This window comes from Trachypithecus francoisi, unplaced genomic scaffold (genome assembly GCF_009764315.1).
Source record: "Trachypithecus francoisi isolate TF-2019V2 unplaced genomic scaffold, Tfra_2.0 Lachesis_group3, whole genome shotgun sequence".
Lineage (NCBI taxonomy): Eukaryota > Metazoa > Chordata > Mammalia > Primates > Cercopithecidae > Trachypithecus > Trachypithecus francoisi.
Genome location: NW_022681468.1, coordinates 33,338,510 through 33,360,681, shown reverse-complemented (window position 1 = coordinate 33,360,681; position 22,172 = coordinate 33,338,510). Strand labels below are relative to the sequence as shown.

The 22,172-nt window shown below is 46.7% G+C and overlaps 2 protein-coding genes across 10 annotated transcripts in view; one reads left to right on the top strand and one right to left on the bottom strand.

Annotated features, from left to right (window-relative positions):
• Positions 1-3,882, top strand: part of ZNF410 (zinc finger protein 410) — a 43,818-nt gene extending 39,936 nt beyond the window's left edge. For all 7 annotated transcript variants that reach the window (XM_033187484.1, XM_033187483.1, XM_033187481.1 and 4 more), the window contains one exon: positions 3,110-3,882. In XM_033187484.1, coding sequence (XP_033043375.1) covers positions 3,110-3,148 — 39 coding nt within the window. In that variant the 3' untranslated portion in view covers positions 3,149-3,882. The remainder of the gene's footprint in view (positions 1-3,109) is intronic.
• FAM161B (FAM161 centrosomal protein B) lies at positions 3,880-22,161 on the bottom strand. 3 transcript variants are annotated; one of them, XM_033187456.1, is made up of 9 exons: positions 21,931-22,102; positions 18,253-18,572; positions 16,314-16,864; positions 14,372-14,718; positions 12,593-12,720; positions 9,625-9,789; positions 8,960-9,059; positions 7,295-7,434; positions 3,880-4,093 (listed from the first exon to the last, which is right to left on the bottom strand). In XM_033187456.1, the coding sequence occupies exons 1-9, from the start codon at positions 21,982-21,984 to the stop codon at positions 4,054-4,056; spliced, it is 1,845 nt and encodes a 614-aa protein (XP_033043347.1). In that variant the 5' UTR covers positions 21,985-22,102; the 3' UTR covers positions 3,880-4,053. The 3 variants fall into 3 exon arrangements, with proteins under 3 accessions (XP_033043347.1, XP_033043348.1, XP_033043346.1); XM_033187457.1 differs by having other exon boundaries at positions 4,012-4,069; XM_033187455.1 differs by lacking the exon at positions 3,880-4,093 and adding an exon at positions 4,694-5,787 and having other exon boundaries at positions 21,931-22,161.
• Positions 22,162-22,172: the final 11 nt, after the last annotated feature.

Here is a 22,172-nt window from a genome sequence, read left to right as displayed (position 1 = left end):
TACAGAAGAAATGACATGCCTACAATTTGCTTTGAAATACTCCATCACAAACAGCAACAACAACAAAAGGAGGAAAGAGAAAAAACAAGAACAGTATAATGTTGTGTCTTTGTTTTTTGAGACAGGGTCTCACACTGTCACCCAGGCTGGAGTACAGTGGCACAATCACTGCTCGCTGCGCCTTCAACCTCCCAGGCTTAGGTGATCCTCCTCCTTCAGCCTCTCGAGTAGTTGGGACCACAGGCACATGCTACCACACCTGGTTAATTTTTTTTGTATTTTTTGTAGAGATGGGGGTCTTATGATGCCCAGGCTGGTCTTGAACTCCTGGACTCAAGCAATCCACTTGCCTCCGCCTCCCCAAGTGCTGGGATTACAGGCGTGAGTCTTGGAATTGGCTTCAGAGCATCCATGTGTAATAGGTGCTGCCTATTTACAGCCTCAGGGAGACAGCATAACACAGGCTGCCTAAAAAACAGAAGACAGACCTCGGTGTGGTGGATCATGCCTATAATCCCAGCACTTTTGGAGGCTAAGGTGGGAGGATCACTTGAGGCCAGAAGTTCGAGACAAGCCTGGGCAACAGAGCAAGATCCTCTGTTTACAAAAGGTTTTTAAAAAATTAGCCAGGCATAGTGGTACATACCTGTAGTCCCAGCTACTCCAGAGGCTGAGGCAGGAGGATCAACTTGAGCCCAGGAGTTCGAGGCTGCAGTGAACTATGATTGTGCCACTGCACTCCAGCCTGGGAGAGATCCCATCCCAAAAATCAAACAAAAAAAAGGAAGTATGGTCTTCACTCCAGGAGGGCACAAAGGGCCTGCAGGCCCTAAGTACCCAGTTTCATAATGGAAGCCCAAAACACTTAGAAAAATATTAATAACACAAAGGGGAAAGTGCTGTCCTTGATGTAGCTGAAAATCCTGCACTGTCACTTTTTCCTCATGGGTTTTTGTATATTTACAAACATACCCTCTGTCTGAGCCTCACTTATTTTGTGTTTTCTTCACTTTTACCATTCTCCTCCTCTCATCACAGGCATTTCCATTGCTTATCCCCTCCTTTTCTTTCTTCACTAGCTTGGGTCCTCCAATACCTTCCGTTTTTTTTTTTTCAAGCTGTGAGGTCCTCAGGGTTCCAGGCTTAGTCCTCTTCCTCATCCAAGGTCTAGGTAATAACTTGCCATTTCTCCAGTGAGTGAGGAATGTTGATTGCTTAAGAACTTTCAGGTGCCAGAGAAGGTGAAGGCTATTTGCAACACATGTCCATTTCACCTTTTTGGAGATCACCAAGCACTATAGATCAAAATCTACTGATGAACTTGTAATTCCTGTAAATATGCTCTAAAAATAAAAATAGCTTATCAAGAATATCAGAGAACAACCAAATCTGTTATCAGAAATTGTCGTGAGGGGCTGGGTGCGGTGGCTCATGCTTCTGATCCTCGCACTTTGGGAGGCTGAGGTGGGAGGATCAGTTGAGCTTAGGAGTTTGAGACCAGCCTGGGCAACACAGGGAAACCCCATCTCTACAAAAAATAAAATAAAATTAGCTGGTCCTAGCTGTAGCTGCTTGGGAGGCTGAGGTGAGAGGATCACTTGGGCCCAGGAGGTTGAGGCTGCAGTGAGCCATGATCATGCCACTGCACTCCAGTCTGGGTGACAGGGCCAAACTCTGTTTAAAAAAAAAGAAAGAAAATAAATTACCATGGGAAAAATATCAGAAACTACAAGTCACCTCTCTTTGGTTCAGATGGAAAATCTCTTTTTCCTCATCATTGTACCACATCTGAGAATTAGATGGAGGACTCCTTGCACAGGCCCAACTGGGACCCCCAGGGCTTTGGGCTCTAATACTTAAAGGTCATTCTAAATGGGGCTCCATATTGACATTGAGTTCACATTCTTGAACTCAAGAACCAGTATAAGAGATTCCCAGCTAGGGTTGACTGCATCTTAGATTGCTTTCCAGATAAAACAAGGCAAAAATAGAAATTACAAATTCTATAATATTTCTCATGAAGTACCTTTGCTAAGTTTGACTGCAAAGGTCTGGATCTTGGCCTCCATTAAAAACACACTATTCTTAACTTTCCTGCCACACTTACTAGATTTTAGTAAGTTCAGTTTTTGTCCTGAATTTTACTGAATTATTCCCATCTCATTTTTGTTTGTCTGAAAACAGTCTCACTCTGTCACCCAGGCTGGAGTGCAGTGGCATGATCATGGCTCACTGCAGCCTCAACCTCCCGGGCCCAAGTGATCCTCTCACCTCAGCCTCCCAAGTAGCTAGGACTGCAAGCATGTACCACCATGCTGAATTTTTAAAATTTTCTTGTAGAGATAGGGCCTCACTGTGTTGCCCAAGCGGGTCTCAAATTTCTGATCTCAAGCAGTTCTCCTGCCTCAGCCTCCAGAAGTGCTGGGATTACAGACGTGAGCCACTGCATCCAGCCTCATTTTGTTTTTATATTAAAATGGAAACCAATTTCATTTATTATTTCAAAAGCTCCTTTGAATAGAGCCTTGTGTACAGAGTAGAATGTTAGTGGTAGCTGCCATTGTGCAGGAGTCCCTTAGGCTTATCTTCCTTCATCACAGCAAAGGTATTCTTGTAAGCCCAAGGAACCCCTATATCTTTTATGAGCGGGTTTCAGCTCTCATATAGTATTTACAAAGGAATAGCTCCTCTTCCTATTTCCTTCTCCTACTTGAGTCTTCAGCCTGTCCTTTGGCTGACATGTATAAGATTTTGGTTCCACCATTTCTGTTTTCCCTGTAAGTTAAGAGATTCCTCTGTCACTGACTGGTGAGTAGATAACTATACAAACAATAGTTTGGCTTATAGACTCAGAATATTCTATTGCCAGAGTTAAAATGCAGCCTCATGACATGGCTAAAGTGCTGTCTCAAGGCCACAGTGACATCTGTCAGTCTGTGCATGTGTTTGCTTTGGAATAGATGCCCTTCATTTACCCCTTCAGTGCACTCTCCATCCTCCACTCTTAATCCTTTTCCTGCAGTGCCTTTTCCATCCTCCTTCTTACTTAGTATGAATTATTTTTTCTGTAATTCAACTGTAACCTAGATTTGCTTTCCATCTTTTACAGTTACTAAACCAAGGAGATTTAACTGAAAGACGGACATGAGCGTGGGTGCTGACTCCTGGAAGAGCAGCTCTATCTGATCTCAAAATGCATAATACTGGGAACAGGATGCCATAGCCCACAACAGAACCAGAATGAATCTCTGAAGGACACGACTCTGCTTTTGCCACTCTTCCTCTTTCCTGGTATAGAAGATGGATGTAGCAGAGCTTCTTTTCTAACTACCATTTGATCCAGACAAGGAATGAAGCAATGACTGTGGGCTGGGAAACTGTACCTACCTCTCTTCCCAATGCAAAATTCTGGGATAGACCAAAAGTGAATTTGATTATGTGTTGGCTGAAGTTCTTCATTCTGACTGTTGAGGGGAGGTTTTCCTTTGAAGAGTTTTCATCCCAGACTCAGCTGTCTTTTCACATGGATGAAATAATTCCTGCTACCAACAACAGACCTTCACCAGGAAGTTGAGTTTTCAAGATGCCTTGTTGCTTTGAAGAAGGGAGTGATGTCAATTCTCTTGTTACATTCTCCCTTTAGCAACCTGAGTAAGAGACTCTGCCACTGGGCTGCAAAAAAATAAATTACTTGAATCTCCCCTTGGCCCAGGCTGAGGTACTATCTTGTCCTATACACTTCTACTTGGTCACTTTGCTTTCTTCGTTAATGGAACGTACAGTAGCATGTTGAGGGATTTCATGTTTTTGTTTTTTTAAAGTTAAAAATTACATGATGCAGAGATTCAGGTTTTCCTTTAAATAAACAAAACAGCCCAGTCAGTCCTTTGGCTCTTGTTTTACACAAAATTTGTTTTATTAGAGATTAAGAATTTAGTCTTTCTCTTTAAGATAGTGTACTAATTTACCCTTAGAATTCCATGCAGGTGAAACTGAACCGAGGAGTCTTAGGAAACAACAAGAACATTGTCATTTCTTAAGCCCAGGTGGCAGTTACTGGATTATCACTCTGTCACCACCAAAAAAGATACATCTGAGAAAATGGCAATAAAAACAGAGACTTTTGAATTTTTCCAGAAAGACAGTTTTTTTAAAAAAGGATGAGAAAGGTGCTTTAGTTAGAGCAGGCACTCTTGCTATCATCCTGTCTCCACAGCTACTGAGAAAATATCCAATCATCATCATTATGATTTGAGATAGGGTCTTGCTGTCACCCAGGCTGGAGTGCAGTAGTGTAATCGTAGCTCACTGTAACTTTGAACTCCTGGGCTCAAGGCATCATCCCACCTCAGCCTCCTGTATAGCTAGGACTACATAGGCATGCACCCCCAGTCCAGCTAGCTTTCTGTGTGTTTTTTGGTAGAAATAAGGTCTCACTATGTTGCCCAGGCTGGTCTTGAACCCCTGGCTTCAAGTGATCCTCCTGCCTCGGCCCCCTCAAGTGCTGGGATTACAAGCATGAACCACTGCACCGGGAGCCACAATATCCAATTATTGGTGAGAAGAAAAGTATTCCAAAGTTCACCTACTAGTAGAAAAATCTTGGTTGTCTGGGAAATTTTAAGTTTATTTAAAATGAACCTCATGCTTACATAAACACACAGGCACATTCTAAACAGGTAACAGGAGAGAATTGTTTTAAATTATTCTTAATTTGTTAATAACATGCGTAATCACATAGTATGTAGACTGTGTTCGTGGCAATTACTTGTATTCTTAGAATGCCAGTTTTTGCTTCATGCAGCCTTTTATATTAGAGCAGTGGTTCTCAGCCAGGGACATTTTTCCCCCTTGCAGACATCTGGCAATATCTGGAGACATTTTTGGTTGTCACAACTGGGGAGAGGGGTACTACTGGCATCTAGCAGGTAGTGGCCAGGGATGCTGCTAAAGGTTCTACAATGTACAGGACAGTTCCCTTCCCCAACCCTCAACAAAGAATTAGGTGGCCCAAAATATTAATAGCACTGAGGATAAGTCTCCTACTGCCTACACCCACTCCACTGATGCATTTATGTTTCTGCACTAGCCCCTATAGGCATTTGGGCCTGTGCTGTCTTTTCTGTACCTATTCTCTAAATGTGAGGCACAAAGCAGGAACCCTTAACTCTAGGCTATGATCCCTCTACCTGGGCCTCCCCATTTTGATTTCCTTCAAACATTACCTGTTATCTGCTACTTTTTTTTTTTTTTTGAGACAGTCTTGCTCTGCTGCCCAGGCTGGAGTGCAGTGGCATGATCTCAGCTCATTACAACCTCTGCCTCTTGGGTTCAAGTGATTCTCTTGCCTCAGCCTCCCAAGTAGCTAGGATTACAGGCACGTGTCATCACGCCCAGCTGTATTTTTAGTAGAGACAGAGTTTTGCCATGTTGGTCTCAAACTCCTGACCTCAGATGATCCGCCAGCCTCAGCCTCCCAGCGTGCTGGGATGACAGGCGTGAGCCACTGCGCCCGGCCTATTAACCTGCTACTCTCATTGCCCCATCTTCTAGCAGTAGCCATGGCTCTAAACCCAAGTTTTTCCTGCCTTGACTCAAACCCAAGTTAGCTGCTTAATATTTTTCAAAAGCAGAGATTTTAAGTGTAGTGATTAAGCAAGTGATAGATTTTCTGGTGATTGATGAGATAGCTCCTCCAGTACTTTCCTGGGGCTTGCAGGCTGTTCTAGAGATCCTTCTAAACCCTGCTCTGGATCTCTGATGCTGAATTTTGTAGTTTCTTGGAACCTGCAGAATAAATGAAAACACAAAACACACAAAAAAAAAAAATTTTTTTTTCAGACAGGGTCTCACTCTCACCCAGACTGGAGTGCAGTGGCGTGATCTCGGCCCACTGCAGGGTGGACAGCCCAGCTCAAGCAACCCTCCCACCTCCACTTCCCAAGAAGCTGGGGTTATAGGCACGTACCACTGCACCCAGCTAATTTTTCTTTTTACTTTTTGTAGAGATGGGGGTTGCCATGTTGTCCAGGCTGGTCCCAAACTCCTGGGCTCAAGCAATCCATCCACTTCAGCCTCCCAAAGTGCTGGGATTACAGGCGTGAGCCACCGTCCCCGGTCTGAAAAAAGAAAATCTTGCCGGGCGCGGTGGCTCAAGCCTGTAATCCCAGCACTTTGGGAGGCCGAGACGGGCGGATCACGAGGTCAGGAGATCGAGACCATCCTGGCGAACACGGTGAAACCCCGTCTCTACTAAAAATACAAAAACTAGCCGGGCGACGTGGCGGGCGCCTGTAGTCCCAGCTACTCGGGAGGCTGAGGCAGGAGAATGGCGTAAACCCGGGAGGCGGAGCTTGCAGTGAGCTGAGATCCGGCCACTGCACTCCAGCCTGGGCGACAGAGCGAGACTCCGCCTCAAAAAAAAAAAAAAAAAAAAAAGAAAATCTTAAAGCACTGTGTAAGGTTTAAGAATGGTCTCTCCCAGCACTTTGGGAGGCCGAGGCAGGCGAATCACGAGGTCAAGAGATCAAGACCATCCTGGCCAGCAAGGTGAAACCCCATCTCTACTAAAAATACAAAAAATAACTGGGTGTGGTGGTGGGCACCTATAGTCCCACCTACTTGGGAGGCTGAAGCAGGAGAATCGCTTGAACCTGGGAGGCGGAGGTTGCAATGAATCGAGATTGCACCACTGCACTCCAACCTGGTGACAGAGCAAGGCTCTGTCTCAAAAAAAAAAAGTATCAACATTATTACTATTTTATATGGGATGTAAAGGAAACTTTCTAGGGGTATAAAACAGATAGGAATTAGGGTAGGGGCTGCTAGGATCTAAGATACAAAACAATTGAGAAGAGTGGAGATAGATACTATTTTCGTCCTTTGACTCAATATCAAAATGGGTTATGGAGAAGGTGATACTAATGAGCTACCTTTAAGGAATGCTAGAAAAACAGTTTTATAGTTTCATAAGAAGTCAAAATATACATGATTTTTCTTCAAAAATAAAGTAGAAATAGTTTCGGCTCATGGAATTGGAACTGGAATTGGAAAATGATCTGTTTCAAAATGGAAGAAAACGAAACATAATTTGTCAGATTTTATTCACAACTGCACCACTGTCTAAAGTCAAATGTGTTACTTGGAGGGAGATCTCTGGATTACTTATGAATATTATATAAATATAGGATTATGATCTCAAAATACCAGTGGCTATTCTAAAGTTTCCTCCCAGTGGTATTACTGGGTATGACAATTTAGAAAGCTGCAGAATGACAGCAACATCTCAGGTTACCTGGGAAAATCCTTGACTTTGGTCTCCTTCTCTTGAACAGCCCCAGTGCCTTGACCCTTGTTTCTCACAAAGTCTTCCTCCAGCCCAGCCTGCTTCAGGGTGTCTAGATAGCATTGTTCTGCTTCTTTCTTGGCTAGATCCTGTGGGATGGAAATTAATCTGTTGTAGCTATCTTATGAATTACCAGACAATTCTAAAGTACTTAATCAGTATTCTTACAATACTGCCACTACCACCACCACCCTTATTATGGGGCACGGATTTGCATGAAAATTATTTAACCCTTGTTTTCGAGCTTTATATAAATCACCTGAGGTCTTGTTAAAATGCAGATTTCACATTTGGTAGGTATCAGATGAGGACCGTAATTGTGTATTTCTGACACTCCCCAGAGATGCCAAACTGTTGATTTAGGAGCCAAAATTTTGAAAAGCAATGACTTAGACTTTTGGGAGACAAATGAGACCCAGATTTAAAAGGATGGACTAAAAACCTTCTAAGATTTTAAAGCAACAAAGCATTATCAGGAGCACTAAAATAAAAAATAAGCTACACCAAGACTCTTAATGGAAGGACAGATGGTCTGCATGTGGACCAGAAGATTATTATTTTTTGTTTAAGTATTCCAAGAAAAACATCATAGAGTACTTTGTATTTTTCCTAGACAGGTGAAAGACCTGTTGAGATCTGAAGAGCGAGCCTGCTTAACATTAACATAAAGAAGCATGAGAGATTTTGAACAATGCAGGTTGCTAAGTAAATCCAAGACCATGCGTGCTTGTGTGTGTGAGAGCAGAAAGATTTACGGCGGGAGGAGGAAGTGGAGCCAGCAAATGCCTAGACTAACTATAAGATGGAGCTAATGCCCCACCATTGGAACTAGGTCACTAGGGAGCCCCAACTTGTCTGAAACTGGAGAGGAAAGGGATCCACAGAGCCTAATGCAGCAGAACCAGGGCATCCTTACATCCTTATGGAGATCTCAGCTGAGTCCAATGTCCCTAAAAGTCTATAGAGAATATCTTAAAATGATAGTCTTCCAGGATACTTTGGGTACACTGCCTATGGGTTAGCCCTGCTCCACAAGGAACACACACACACACACACACACGCATACAAAATAAAAGAAGAAAAAAAAATTTCAGGCTTCCAGCCTGAAAGCCACTTAGTCTAGAAAAAGCCAGTGGGGTGTTTGTGGGCATTCTAATCCTTGGAGACTTATAAATGTGCCATAGCTCTAGAGACTGGGGAGGCCCAGGGCCAGCAGCACAGGCAGAAGAGAGAGACCTTTCCAGCACTGTGAACAGTGGCTCCAGAGCGCAGAAAGAGCCAAATGGTCCCTGTGTCTCTGGGGTTTGATGAACTCTGAATGCTATCCCTGTGTCTCTGGGGTTTGATGAACTCTGAATGCTAGACTACAGTGAAAGTTCTAGGAAGTGAAATATCCCCTTACCAATGCCTTTGGAGTCCACTCTTGGATGAAATCAACACAAGCAGCATTCTCTACTATACTATTTATTTTGGGAAAAGAAGGCAGTAATGAAATCAGAATTTCTGGGCCTCAAGGAAATTTTTAATACCCACATATTAAAATTGTTTCATAATTTCTTTCTCAGAGCCTTTTTATCTAAGGCAGAAAGAAAACAAATGATGGTTTAGTTTTACCTTGGCAACTTGTTCAAAGAGATACGGCCTTGTTTGTATTCGCTTCTTCATTTCTTCCAGTTCTTTCTTATATTCTTTCACTCTTTTACGGTCATTGTTCCTGGAATTAGCAAGATTTTTAGAATTACATCGTTTCTAGGCCAGGCGCGGTGGCTCACGCCTGTAATCCCAGCACTTTGGGAGGCCAAGATGGGCAGATCACGAGGTCAGGAGATCGAGACCATCCTGGCTAACATGGTGAAACCCCATCTCTACTAAAAATACAAAAAAAAAAAAAATTAGCCGGGCGCGGTGGCGGGCGCCTGTAGTCCCAGCTACACCGGAGGCTGAGGCAGGAGAATGGCGTGAACTGGCGGGGCGGAGCTTGCAGTGAGTGGAGATCGCGCCACCACACTCCAGCCTGGGCGACACAGCCAGATCTGTCTCAAAAAAAAAAAAAAAAAATTACATCGTTTCTAATCCCGAATACCCTTCATTTCCAGTTAAGCAGTGTAACTCTCATGTACATTGTAAATTCCTATCTGACTTGGAAAATCATGACCCCGCCGCTGTGATTACAGGAGCCTACCTACCCCAGTAACTCCATTTTGCATTTTCTGGCAACAGGCCAGTGGTCTGTTGGATCCCAAGGCAAGCACCCCTTTTGACACATAGGGGATACTGACCGGTTTTCTTTCAGTTTTGCTTTGAACACTTCCTCCAGGCTTTTATGGGGATCCATGGCTTTTGCACGCAAGGTCACAGATTTGGACATTGCTTGAGACTTCTTTTTGTGTATCTCCAGCCACTGAATACTCTCATCTGCTTTGTTCTTTTTTTCAAGTGCACTTCTAAAGGGAGGAGGCAGAAAGAGAGTATAGATTACCAACCTGGGCATACTGAAAAGCAATCTCAGGCCAGGCGTGGTGGCTCATGCTTGTAGTTCCAGCACTTTGGGAGGCCAAGGCAGCTGGATCACCTGAGGTCAGGAGTCCAAGACCAGCCTGGCCAACATGGTGAAACCTCAACTCCACTAAAAATACAAAAATTAGCTGGGTGTGGTGGTGTGCACCTGTAATCCCAACTACTTAGGAGGCTGAGGCAGGAGAATTGCTTGAACTCAGGAGGCAGAGGTTGCAATGAGCCAAGATCGTACCACTGCACTCCAGCCTGGGCAACAGAGCAAGATTCCATCTCAAAAAAAAAAAAAATTAAAATAGCCGGGTGTGGTGGTTCATGCCTGTAATCCCAGCACTTTGGGAGGCCGAGGCGGGCAGATCACAAGGTCAGGAGATTGAGACCATCTGGCTAATACTGTGAAACCCCGTCTCTACTAAAAATACAAAATATAAGCTGGGTGTGGTGGCGTGTGCCTGTAGTCCCAGCTACTTGGGAGGCTGAGGCTGGAGAATGGCGTGAACCTAGGAGATGGAGGTTGCAGTGAGCTGAGATCGCGCCACCGCACTCCAGCCTGGGCGACAGTGAGAGACTCCGTCTCAAAAAATAAATAATAAATAAATAAAATAAAATAAAAGCAATCTTAGTAACCTTTTCTGGAAAGTAAGTTGGTGTTTTCAGTGAATGTGGCATGTAATTTACCTCAACTGGCATTTTAAAAAATAATAAAATTCTAAGATTAAATGCACTGGCAGATGAAGCCTTTCCAGCACTAGGGACATAGTGACTTCCTACCCGAGAAGTGCATTTACTGAACTGGAGAAATGTCAGTTAAAATACCCTTACTTAGGCCAGGCGCGGTGGCTGACGCCTGTAATCTCAGCACTTTGGGAGGCTGAAGTGGGCTGATCACGAGGTCAGGAGTTTGAGACCAGCCTGGCCAACAAGGTGAAACCCCATCTCTACCAAAACTACAGAAAAAATTAGCTGGGCGTAGTGGCACATGCCTGTAATCCCAGCTACATGGGAGGCTGAGGCAGGAGAATCACTGAACCCAGGAGGCAGAGGTTGCAGTGAGCTGAGATTGCGCCACTGCACTCCAGCCTGGGCAACAGAGCAAGACTCCATCTCGAAAAAATATATATATATCCTTACTTAAATAGCCCAACACTCAATAGGTCTTCACCTATTGATCCAAAATAATACTAATAGCTGGCATTTACTGAGTTCCCTATTAGGAATCAAGTACCATTACATTTCACGTAGTCCTCCTAACTGCTGTATGAGGTAAATACTAAATCCCCTTTTTATAGGGGAGGTGATTGAGGCTCAAAGGAGGTAAGCCACTTGCTCAAAGCTACCCAGCATGTCAGTGGAAAAGCCCCTATTGGACCAGGATCTTTGGCTCCCAAGCCTCTGGCCTTGACCACTCTGCTGTAAACAGTGGGCTGGAAGGTATCTGGGTTCATGGTCCTTTGGGAATACAAATCTGCATATTCAGAGAGAACTGGAAATGAGCCTCCTTCAGTGCAAACTATTTGGCTTCAACTTGTAGCACTTAGTTTGTTCAGTTATCTAAAAGGTAATATGCTGAATTCTTCCAAAAGGAAAATCAGTCAAGACTCTTCTATTTGGATGTTTACATTCAAATGGACAGACTAGGAAGGACATGCAAATTTAATCTGCTCATATGTCACATTCCCTGTGGCTGGAAAGCAGTTGTGGATGTCCTCCATAGGTGGGCCAGCCTCTTTGTTCATGAGGCCTGGGTTCTTGGGCCCTCAGGATACTGAGCAATTAGCCCTGATTTAGTAGGTCTAACTGAAGTCTGAAGAAGAAAGGAGTATCCCTTGGACTGTAAGTACTTTTCTACAATCCGTGCTGTGGGGCTTAAGGATCCAAGTAGATTCTGAGTATTCCCCTACATGCCCCATGGGAAGGCAGTAAGACATTAGTCCTCTCCCTGGCCTAAGCTGCTCATTACACCATGACCTCTCTTGCCTACTTCAGCTCCGAAGCCTGATGGAAGAACCCTTGCTGGGGGCTGGCTCAATGAGAACAACATCGTAACAGAGTCAGGTGAGTTGAAGAGTTAAAAATAAGCAGGTTCTTGCTGCCCAACGGACTCTGACATCTTCCCAAGATGAATCTCAGAGAATCTCAAATCTAGGCAATGGATGTCTCATCTTTGCGGCAACTTCAGCCACCTGCTAGCATGCTTCTCTGAATTCTTGTTCCCTGTTACTCCCTTCCTCTCATCCATGGGCTTTTATCCATGTTCTGTCTGGAACCTTCCTTCTCTCCAGGCTTTGTCTGGCCAACTCTTCCTTGTTCTTCAGGTTTCAGGTTTCACTTTAGACATCTATTCCACAAGACAAGACCCTCCTGCTCCAGGCTGCCCAGTGCCCTCACAGTCCCCTCTACCCCCCATCATTGCACTACTCAAAAAATACGGCCATTGCTTCTTTGCTTTTCTCTATTTCAGACTAGACAATAAACTGTAGGTTCTCGAAGATCTCCAGCCTTAACACTGTGCCTGGCACAGAATAAGCCCACTGTGAATATGTGCTGAATGATGGCTAGCTGTTCTCCAAGCCCCAGGTGTGGAGAACCGCAATTGTTCCTGTCCTGATCAGAAAATTCCCTTTGACCCCTTGAGGTGTCTCTGATAACAGGAAAGGAGGTCCCTCAGTAGAGAGGTTTCCAGCATTTGGGGCCAGAATCAGAGCATGGGTCTTGTGCAGCCTGACCACTCACCTGACTGCAGATTCCCTCTTCCTGGAGGCATCTGTGATGTGCACAGGGAGAGTGTTGGCAGAGAGGGAAGCAAGGCCACTCAGAGAACGACTCCTTGGCAGGGGTGGAGCTGGTGGCTGTGGGGAGTCCTAGAAGAAACAAAGGCTGGTATTGGTGGGACAGCATGTGTGATTAGTTTCTCTCTCTTTTTTTTTTTTTTTTTGAGACAGAGTCTCGTCTCGCTCTTTTGCCCAGGCTAGAGTGCAGTGGCGCAATTGAGGCTCACTGCAACCTCCACCTGCCTGGTTCAAGCAGTTCTCTTGCTTCAGCCTCCCACGTAGCTGGGACTATACAGTTTGTGAGCCACCATGCCCAGCTAAATTTTTGCAGTTTTAGTAGAGACAGGGTTTCACCATGTTGGTCAGGCTGGTCTCGAATTCCTGACCTCAGGTGATCCACCCGCCTCGGCCTCCCAAAGTGCTGGGATTACAGGTGTGAACCACCACGCCCAGCTGTTTTCTATCTTTACTATGATTCAATTTAACTGAAGGACTGAAAATGAGAATCTTTTTTTTTTTCCTGGGAATAAGGCAAGGATAATGAGATCTCAATTTTCGTAATCAACCCAAGCCTTGGATATCAATCCTAAAGTTTTGAGTCAAATGAGAAGAGTTCCTTGGAATTGGTATAGGGACATCAACAACTGGTCCCACCTCCTTGCCTCTCAGGCCTGCTTGGACTTACTTCTGTGAAATCCTTCTAGAGCAAGGGAGGAAGAGAAGTGTCCCTATGGTTTGTTTTTGTTTTGTTCTGTTTTTGAGATGAACTTTCACTCTTGTTGCCCAGGCTGGAGTGCGGTGGTGCAATCTCAGCTCACTGCAACCTCCGCCTCCCAGGTTCAAGCAATTCTCCTGCCTCAGCCTCTGGAGTAGCTTGGATTACTGGCGCCCGCCACCACACCCAGCTAATTTTTGTATTTTTATCAAAATTAGAGATGGGGTTTTGCCATGTTGGCCAGGCTGGTCTCAAACTCCTGACTGCAGATGATCTGCCCTCCTCAGCCTCTCAAAGTGCCGGGATTAGAGGCGTGAGCCACCATGCCCGGCCTGTTTTTTGGTGTTGTTTTGAGATGGGGTCTCACTCTGTTGCCTAGGCTGGAGTACAGTGGCGTAATCTTGGCTCACTGCAGCCAGAAATTCCTGGGCTCAAGTGGTCCTCCCACCTCAGCCTCCTGAATAGCCTGAACTACAGGTACATGCCACCACGTGTGGCAAATGTTTGCTTTGTTTTGTTTTTAAGAGATGGGGTCTTGGCTGGGCGCGGTGGCTCAAGCCTGTAATCCCAGCACTTTGGGAGGCCAAGACGGGCGGATCACGAGGTCAGGAGATCCAAACCATCCTGGCTAACATGGTGAAACCCCGTCTCTACTAAAAAATACAAAAAACTAGCTGGGCGAGGTGGCGGGCGCCTGTAGTCCCAGCTACTCGGGAAGCTGAGGCAGGAGAATGGTGTAAACCCGGGAGGCGGAGCTTGCAGTGAGCTGAGATCCAGCCACTGCACTCCAGGCTGGGTGACAGAGTGAGACTGTCTCAAAAAAAAAAAAAAAGAGATGGGGTCTCTATGTTGCCCAGGCTGGGCTGTGGTCTGGAGTTTATAGGAAAGTGAATCTGTTTACAACTGAGCTGGTGTTTTAAAAAAAGATAGGAAAACCTTGTTGAGAAGTGCTTTCCAGAAAGACCTGGCCCCACCCTGTATTTCAGGCTTTAGCCCTGACCCTCCCACAGCTTCCTGGGCTCTCACCGGCCTCCCTCCAGTGGTGGCAGCATCGCAGGGCCGCTGAGGGTGGTGCAGGTTGGAGGTCCTCAGCAAGAAGGGCTTGTTGCGAGTGGCCTCTTGGGTTTCTCTTCTTTTGGCTGCTTTTCTCTGGAAGGCCTTGTAAAGGGCCTCATAGTCAGGGACCATAGGATTCACCCGAGGCTGGAATCCAAAGTTAGTGTGCAGAAACCCAAGCTTTTCCTGCTGGGTTCGGGTGGCTGTGCGGGGCTGTGGGTTAGCCCGGTTACTAGAGGAGGCGATAGGGGAAGAGGCCATCTGGAGCATGTCCAGGGCTCTCATCTGGATGCGAATTTTCCTGAAGAGCTCAGCTTCTGTGGAGAAAGGATGGTGATGGGTAAGAAAGGACCAGGCATGAAACCTACAGGGTTGGAGAACCTTCCCTCCTTTACACGCTAGCCGTAAGTGTACTGGAGGCAACTATGAACTTATCAGGAATTCTGACACGTTAACATCCTTGCGATGCTTGCAGGTGGCCTTAATAGGAGTATTTATGCCACAGAAAATAACAAACATTACAAACCAGCTTGCTTGCTTTTTTCTGGAGAGCTTGTTAATAAATGCCATCCAGAACACCACTGCCTGTGCCAGTCAGGCTGCAGAAGCAGCGACCATCTACACTCACTGAGCACTTTCTATGACTACTTCTTTAGAGATGAAGCAGAGGAAGTGCGCCAGTCACCTGCTCCTCTCCCATGTTTCCCCATCTCAGAGAAAGGCCCCACCATCTACCCAGCTGCCCAGGCCCTTTGCCCACATCACTGACTGCTCCATGTCTCTCATCAGTCACAAGTTGTCACTTCCTCCTCTTTAACCTCTCTCCAGTCCATCCTCTTTTCTTCATCCCTGCAACCGGCTGCATAATTTCTCAATTGAACTGTGAAATAGCTTCCTCTTGGCTCAGCAGCCCTCCAGTCTTGCTGCCCTCTTGGATTATCTACACAGCAATCAGAAGGATCCTTCTGAACTAGATTTCTGATCATGGGTCACCCTGCCTCAATCCCTCAGTGGCTCCCCTGTGCCCTTGGGATGAAGTCCAGACTCACTAGCGTGGCTTGCAAAGCTCCTCATGTCTAGCCCATGCCTGCCTCTCCCTTCCCACTCCCTCTTCTCTCAGCCCTCTACCTTTCCAGCCCTTGCAGATGCTCCACTTTCTCTCCCCTCCATGCCACATTCTGCCTGCTCCACTTCTCCTCCCTCTTCGGCCCTCCTTTAGTTCAGCCCCAGGACCCACTTTCTTAGGGGACCTTCCCTAACTGCTCCCTTCCTTCACCAATCCCCAGGTTAGGTCCCTCTGATATATGCTTCCATGCTTCCCCCTTTAATCCTTGTAACTAACTCACCACATTTGTATGTATTTGTCTTTATCTGTTGTCCTCACATGTCTACAAACTCCATGTCTGTGTGTTCACCATGGCACATGCTACTGAAAAGTGAATCAAGTCTGAGCCCCTTATTTGGAGCTATACTTTTTGAAATGTATAAATAATCATCCCCCAGGTAATTTCAGTGACTGATGCCACCTCACCAGGACGAAGGGGCCGTGGGGGAGCATCTCAGGGCAGTATGCTGGTGGTGGCATGAGCCCAAGCTGGTCCTCAGGTGTCTCACTGGTTCTCTATTCCTGCACCTCTTGCTGGTACAGAGGCCCTCATGTGCATTCACTCAGCTGTCAACAGGATGAGCCTTGGGGACACTGTGGGACCTTTCAGTCCTTCCTCCATACAGGCCCCTATTGTGTAGACAGACCTAACCCTCCCCGATGGCCTGCACGAAACGTGCAGCCTCTAGTGGGTCCACCCAAGCAGCAGATCTCCAAGCCACACCAACCACTGGGCCCTGACTAAATCCCTACGGTGGAATTGGTACCCCAAGGCAGGAGGTAGCAAGGTGGCAAGGATGTCTTTACCCTGGAGTTTCTCCCCAAGGGCTGGCTCCAGAATGGACTTGGGGATCCTTCTGGTGGCCTTCTGCTTGGAGATCTTGGCTTCAGCTGTGGCAGCCAAGTCTCTCTGTCGAGCAGCTTCCTTTAGTTGCTCCTCCTTCTCCAGGAAGCTGAAGGGCTTCAAAGAAGAGAGGAGCAGTTCCTTCCTCTTCTGAATCCCTGCCCGCCTTCGGGCCTCACTGCGCTCCATGATCTCTTGGTAGAGGGGCAGGTAGACATGTGCAGGCACAGGCTGTGCCCGGAACTGCCTGTGGCACTCAGCCTCTTCCTCGCCCTGCCTCTGGGCCCGCTGCCTCTCCTGCTCAAAGGAGGCAGGTGAGCCCAGCCACTCGGCCTTCTTCCGGGCCTCACGCAGTGTCATGCGGAATGGCCGAGGCACAGTAATGGATGATGCCCAGGAGCCAACACTTCTGTGCTGGGAGGGAGGCCGGGAGCCTGAGGGTGGCTGGGTCGGAGCCCTGGGAATGTTGGAGGGAAGGTTGCTCAGGGAGCTGCAGCGCCTTGTGGAGCCACACCTGGGAAGAAAGCAGATCCACGTGTGGAGGACAGGGCAGTCAGGAGGCCCTGCTCCCTCCAGACCTCCTCCCCAGTCCTCCCTTCCCACTGGTCACAGCTGGCTGCTTGGCCTAACACCACAGCCCCACAGGCCTCTATGTCCATGACCTTCCCACAGACAATCCTGGCAGCCCTAAAGGAAAGTCTCTTCTCAGAAGTGATCCCAGAACTGCCACTTTGCACTCTAATATTTCATATGAGAGAGAACAATGAGCAGAGTAGAGCGTGAGAGTCAGACAGGCCTGGGTTTAAATCTTGCTTCAAACTTTGAGCAAGGTTCTGTTAAAACCTCAATTTCCTCCTACATAGAATGACAAAAATTAATGTCTACTAACCAGGTTATTGGAGGATAAAGTAAATATTAAATGATATAAGGTAATGAGATAATGTACACTTTATCTCATTAAATATTTACTTTCTAAGACTTGACCAAGATAAAGGTACTATGTTGTCATTCTCAGGGAAAGTGTATTTAGGAAAGGCTTCCCTGTATTTTTTTTATTTTTTTATTTTTTATTTTTTTTGAGATGGAGTCTTGCACTGTTGCCCAAGCTGGGCGTGATCTTGGCTCACTGCAACCTCCACTTCCCAGGTTCAAGCAATTCTCTGCCTATGCCTCCCGAGTAGCTGCGATTACATGCACCCGCCACCATGCCTGGCTAATTTTTTTATATTTTTAGTAGAGACAGGGTTTCACCATTTTGGCCAGACTGGTCTTGAATTCCTGACCTCATGATCCACCCACCTCAGCTTCCCAAAGTGCTGGAATTACAGGCGTAAACCATGATGCCCGGCCCATTTTTAATTTTATTTTTATTTGTTGAGTCAGAATCTTGCTCTGTCGCCCAGGCTGGAGTACAGTGGCATGATCTCAGCTCACTGCAACCTCCATCTCCTGGGCTCAAGGGATCCTTGTGCGTCAGCCTCCTGAGTAGCTGGGATTACAGGCACACACCATGACGAGTGGCTAATTTTTGTAATTTTAGTAGAGATGGGGTTTCACCATGTTGGCCAGGCTGGCCTCCAATTCCTGACCTCAAGTGATCTGCCTGCCTCAGCCTCCCAAAGCGCTGGGAGTGCAGGTGTGAGCCACTGCACCTGAGGTAAGGCTTCCCTTTAATTAATTCCAGTGCATCACTGGATTAAGTGTTGCCCAAAGTGATGTAGGATTCCTGGGGAGGAATCGGAACACCTGTTTGGAACCAAAAGCTGATTCTGAGCTACAGCCTCAGTAAATGGCAACTTGCAGAAGTGCTCTTTGCTTTACAGAGGAAGATGAAGCCCAGAGACACGATGTGACCTGTGTGGAGGTGTGGAGTGAGGCGGCCGTGGAGCTGCAGTGCCTTACCTGAGAGCCTGGGGGCACTGGACCTGTACCTTCCCCCTGCCCTTGTCTCGGAAGAAACTCTCCAGGTCCTCCTCATCTTCAGAGAGGTTTTCATCACTCTCTGGGTCAGACTGAAAGAGAGACTCCAACAGACACGGTCTGCCTTTCTGCTTCAGTATGTGTAAGGTCTGGTAAAAGCTCCCAGTTGAGTCAGAAGTAGAATCTATCTCCTCCTCTGGGCTGAGGAACTCATCAAGTTTGCTGGCCCTGGGCAAAACCAGCCCATCCCCAGACAGCTCCTCTCCTGCCTCTGTGTCTGGGGAGGATCTGGGGGAAAATATCTAAAATAGAATAGAAGTAGGCTGTGAGTGAAACAATAATTTCAAAGGTATTCAAATCATAACTTAATTTCACTTTGAATAAGCCTCCGTATATTAGGGACTGGGGAGAATTTGGGGTCTGCCAGGTGTGCTGGCTCATCCCTGAAATCCCAATACTTGGGGAGGAATTTTTAAAAATAAGATGTGTTTCTTGCTCTAAAGACATTTCACAACTTGGTCCATGAAGTGCGCTTCATTGAAGGGATGGAGAAGGAAGTGAAGAGCTGAAGTTGGTTCCCTACGCCATACAGTGCAGTAAGCTTTTACAGAGTCCCTCACCTGTACCATGCATTCTGACCCCTGCGCTCCAGGAATCCTGCCCATGATGATGGCCGCACTCTGCCTTACTTGGGTTCTACCTACTTCTTGCTCATCTTCCTTACCCCCCTTCCCTTGCCTCTACTCCTCTGCTTTCCTCATGTTCTAGCTAATTTGCACTCTGTCAAGGAATGGATGATGGCTGGGAGCAGTGGCTCATGCCTGTAATCCCAGTATTTTGGGAGGCCGAGGGAGGTGGATCACCTGAGGTCAGGAGTTCAAGACCAGCTTGACCAACATGGTGAAACCCCATTTCTACAAAAATATAAAAATTAGCTGGGTGTGGTGGTGGGTGCCTGTAACCTCAGCTACTGGGGAGGCTGAGGCAGGAGAATCGCTTGAACCTGGGAGGCAGAGGTAGCAGTAAGATGAGATCGCACCACTGCACTGCAGCATGGGTAACAAGAGCGAAGCTCCATCTCAAAAAAAAAAAGGAATGGATGATTAACAAGAGAGACAGTACGGTCTGGCTGGAAGAGCAATGTCCTAAGAAGCAGGACACACAATTAACTTTTTCAGTACTCCATTCATTCATACCATATTTACTGGGTCCCTGATGTGCACTGGGCATTTGGCTGAGAACAAGACAAACAAGATCCCTACTCCCTTGAAGCCTACACTGTAGTAAGAGAAGACAGACAATATAAGATGATAATAAATTCCATGGAAACCATAAACAACTGTGAGGTTATAAAAAGATGGAGTGCTGGCCGGGCACTGTGGCTCATGCCTGTAATCCCAGCACTTTGGGAGGCCAAGGCAGGCGGATCAAGAGGTCAGGAGATCGAGACCATCCTGGCTAACACAGTGAAACCCTGTCTCTACTAAAAATACAAAAAATTACCCGGGTGTGGTGGCGGACGCCTGTAGTCCCTGCTACTCGGGAGGCTGAGGCAGGAGAATGGTGTGAACCGGGGAGGCGGAGCTTGCAGTGAGCCGAGATTGTACCACTGCACTCCAGCCTGGGTGACAGAGACTCCGTCTCAAAAAAAAAAAGATAGAGTGCCTATGGAAAGCTTTTTGGTTGATAAAAGTCTATCAGATTAAGATTATTAAGAATGTACTTGTAATCGGTACATCAGTTAGGTTTATTAACTTGCTGCAGGACACTATGGAAAACCATAGGGAACTTAGGTCGGAGGTGTGATTTTTATAGGGCTGGCCAGCTTCCCTGATTGATTCTGGAATGGTGTTGTCATGAAGTGGGGACAATTTAGTAAGTGAATGATTGAGCTTTTTTTTTTTTTTTAGGCAGGATTTTGCTCTGTCACCCAGGTTCTGGAGTGCAGTGGTGCAATCACGCCTCACTGCAGCCTGAACCTCCTGAGCTCACGTGATGATCCTCCCACCTCAGCCTCCCGAGTAGCTGGGACTACAGCACGCACCACCACATCTGGCTAATTTTTAAATTTTTTGTAGAGACGGGGTTTCACCATGTTGCCCAGGCTGGTCTCCAACTCCTGAGCCCAAATGATTCGCCTGCCTTGGCCTCCCAAAGTGCTGGGATTACAGGCGTGAGCCACTGGGCCCTGCCCAAAGGCAATTCTTATTCAAAAGGTGAGAAGAATAAAGTAGGGTGGATAACTAATTGATCAGTAAGCAGTATCCTTTGGAAGAAGGAGTGTTAGTAATTTTGCACCTATAGTATGGACCTGAAACACTGTGTCCTGATGCTCTTGCCATTGGCATTATCTATGCCTATGACAGTCTGAGTTATACTTTCTCAGTCCTGGGCTGATTTTTATTTTTCATTGTGGAGGAACTTTGAATTGACAATTGATTGATGAGGAGCCAGCCTTACTAAAATCCAGGGTAAGAGTCAGAGGTATGTAGGCACCCTAGCCCTGACTCTGCTACAAAGAGTGTGCGATCTTGGGCACATTTTTTCTTTTTTTTTTAAAGACAACTTTATTAAGATATAATTTCTATACAATATATTCGCTCATTTAAAGTGTACAATTCAGTAGTTTTGATATATACACAGAGTTGTGCAACTACCATCACAATTTTAGAACACTTTCATCGTCCCTAAAATAAACGCCATACTCTTTAGTAGTCACTCCCTATTTCCCCTAACCATCCACACCACGCCCCACCAGCCCTAAGCAATCGCAAGTCTACTTTCTGTCTTTTAAGAATTTGGGGTGCGCGAGGCGCACTGGCTCACGGTAATCCTAGCACTTTGGAAGGCCTTGGTGGATCACTGGAGGCAGGCGCCACCACACCTGTTTTTTTTTTTTTTTTTTTTTGAGACAGAGTCTCGCTCTGTCGCCAGGCTGGAGTGCAGTGGTGCGATCTCAGCTCCCTGCAAGCTTCGCCTCCCGGGTTCAAGTGATTCTCCTGCCTCAACCTTCCCAGTAGCTGGGACTACAGGCGTGCGCCACCATGCCCAGCTAATTTTTGTATTTTCAGTAGAGACGGGGGTTTTGCCATGGAAACCAGCCTGGTCTCGATTTCTTGACCTTGTGATCCGCTTGCCTCGGCCTCCCAAAGTGCTAGGATTACAGGCGTGAGCCACCGCGCCTGCCTTTTTTTTTTTTTTTTTTTTTTTTTAATTTTTAGTAGAGACGGGGTTTCACCATGTTGGCCAGGCTGGTCTCGAACTTCTGACCTCTGGTGATCCACCCGCCTCGGCCTCCCAAAGTGTTGGGATTACAGGAGTGAGCCACCACCCCGGTCAAATGTGGGGGGCAATTTTCTTAATCTTTGTGTGCCTCAGTTTTCTCTTCTACAAAAAAGGGACGACAATTGGTCATAGAGTACTAACAGAATAAGCGAAAACTTATGTGACATTGCCTATAAGGAGCCTCGTATGAAGTCCGAGAGGTTCCGGTCTCCAAATCAGAATTCGCCTCCTGGTCCCTAAACGCTCATTTTTAACCCCACGCCCCTCCGTGACACGCCCCGGCTGTCTGTTTCCAAGGCAACGCCAAACAGTTTCCTCTCTAGGATTCCTTTCCCGGGGGCAGTCCTGCTTCCTCCCTTCTCTTTCTCTCCTCACCTGACAGCTCCCCTCCGCGCCTCCGGGGGCTCCCTCAGGCCTCTCCACGGTCATTTCAGCTGGACAGAGGCAGCAGCCGCTGTAACAGCGATAGGGACAGCAGCAGCTGCAGCTCTAGCTATGCGGAGCCAGGGTCCACCCCTTTGTAGCTTTGGCGTCTGATTGGCTTCCAGGGCAGCCCGCCCGAGGAGGCAAAGTTCGTTTTCCGATTGGCATATTCTCTTCGCGCATTTTATTTCCGG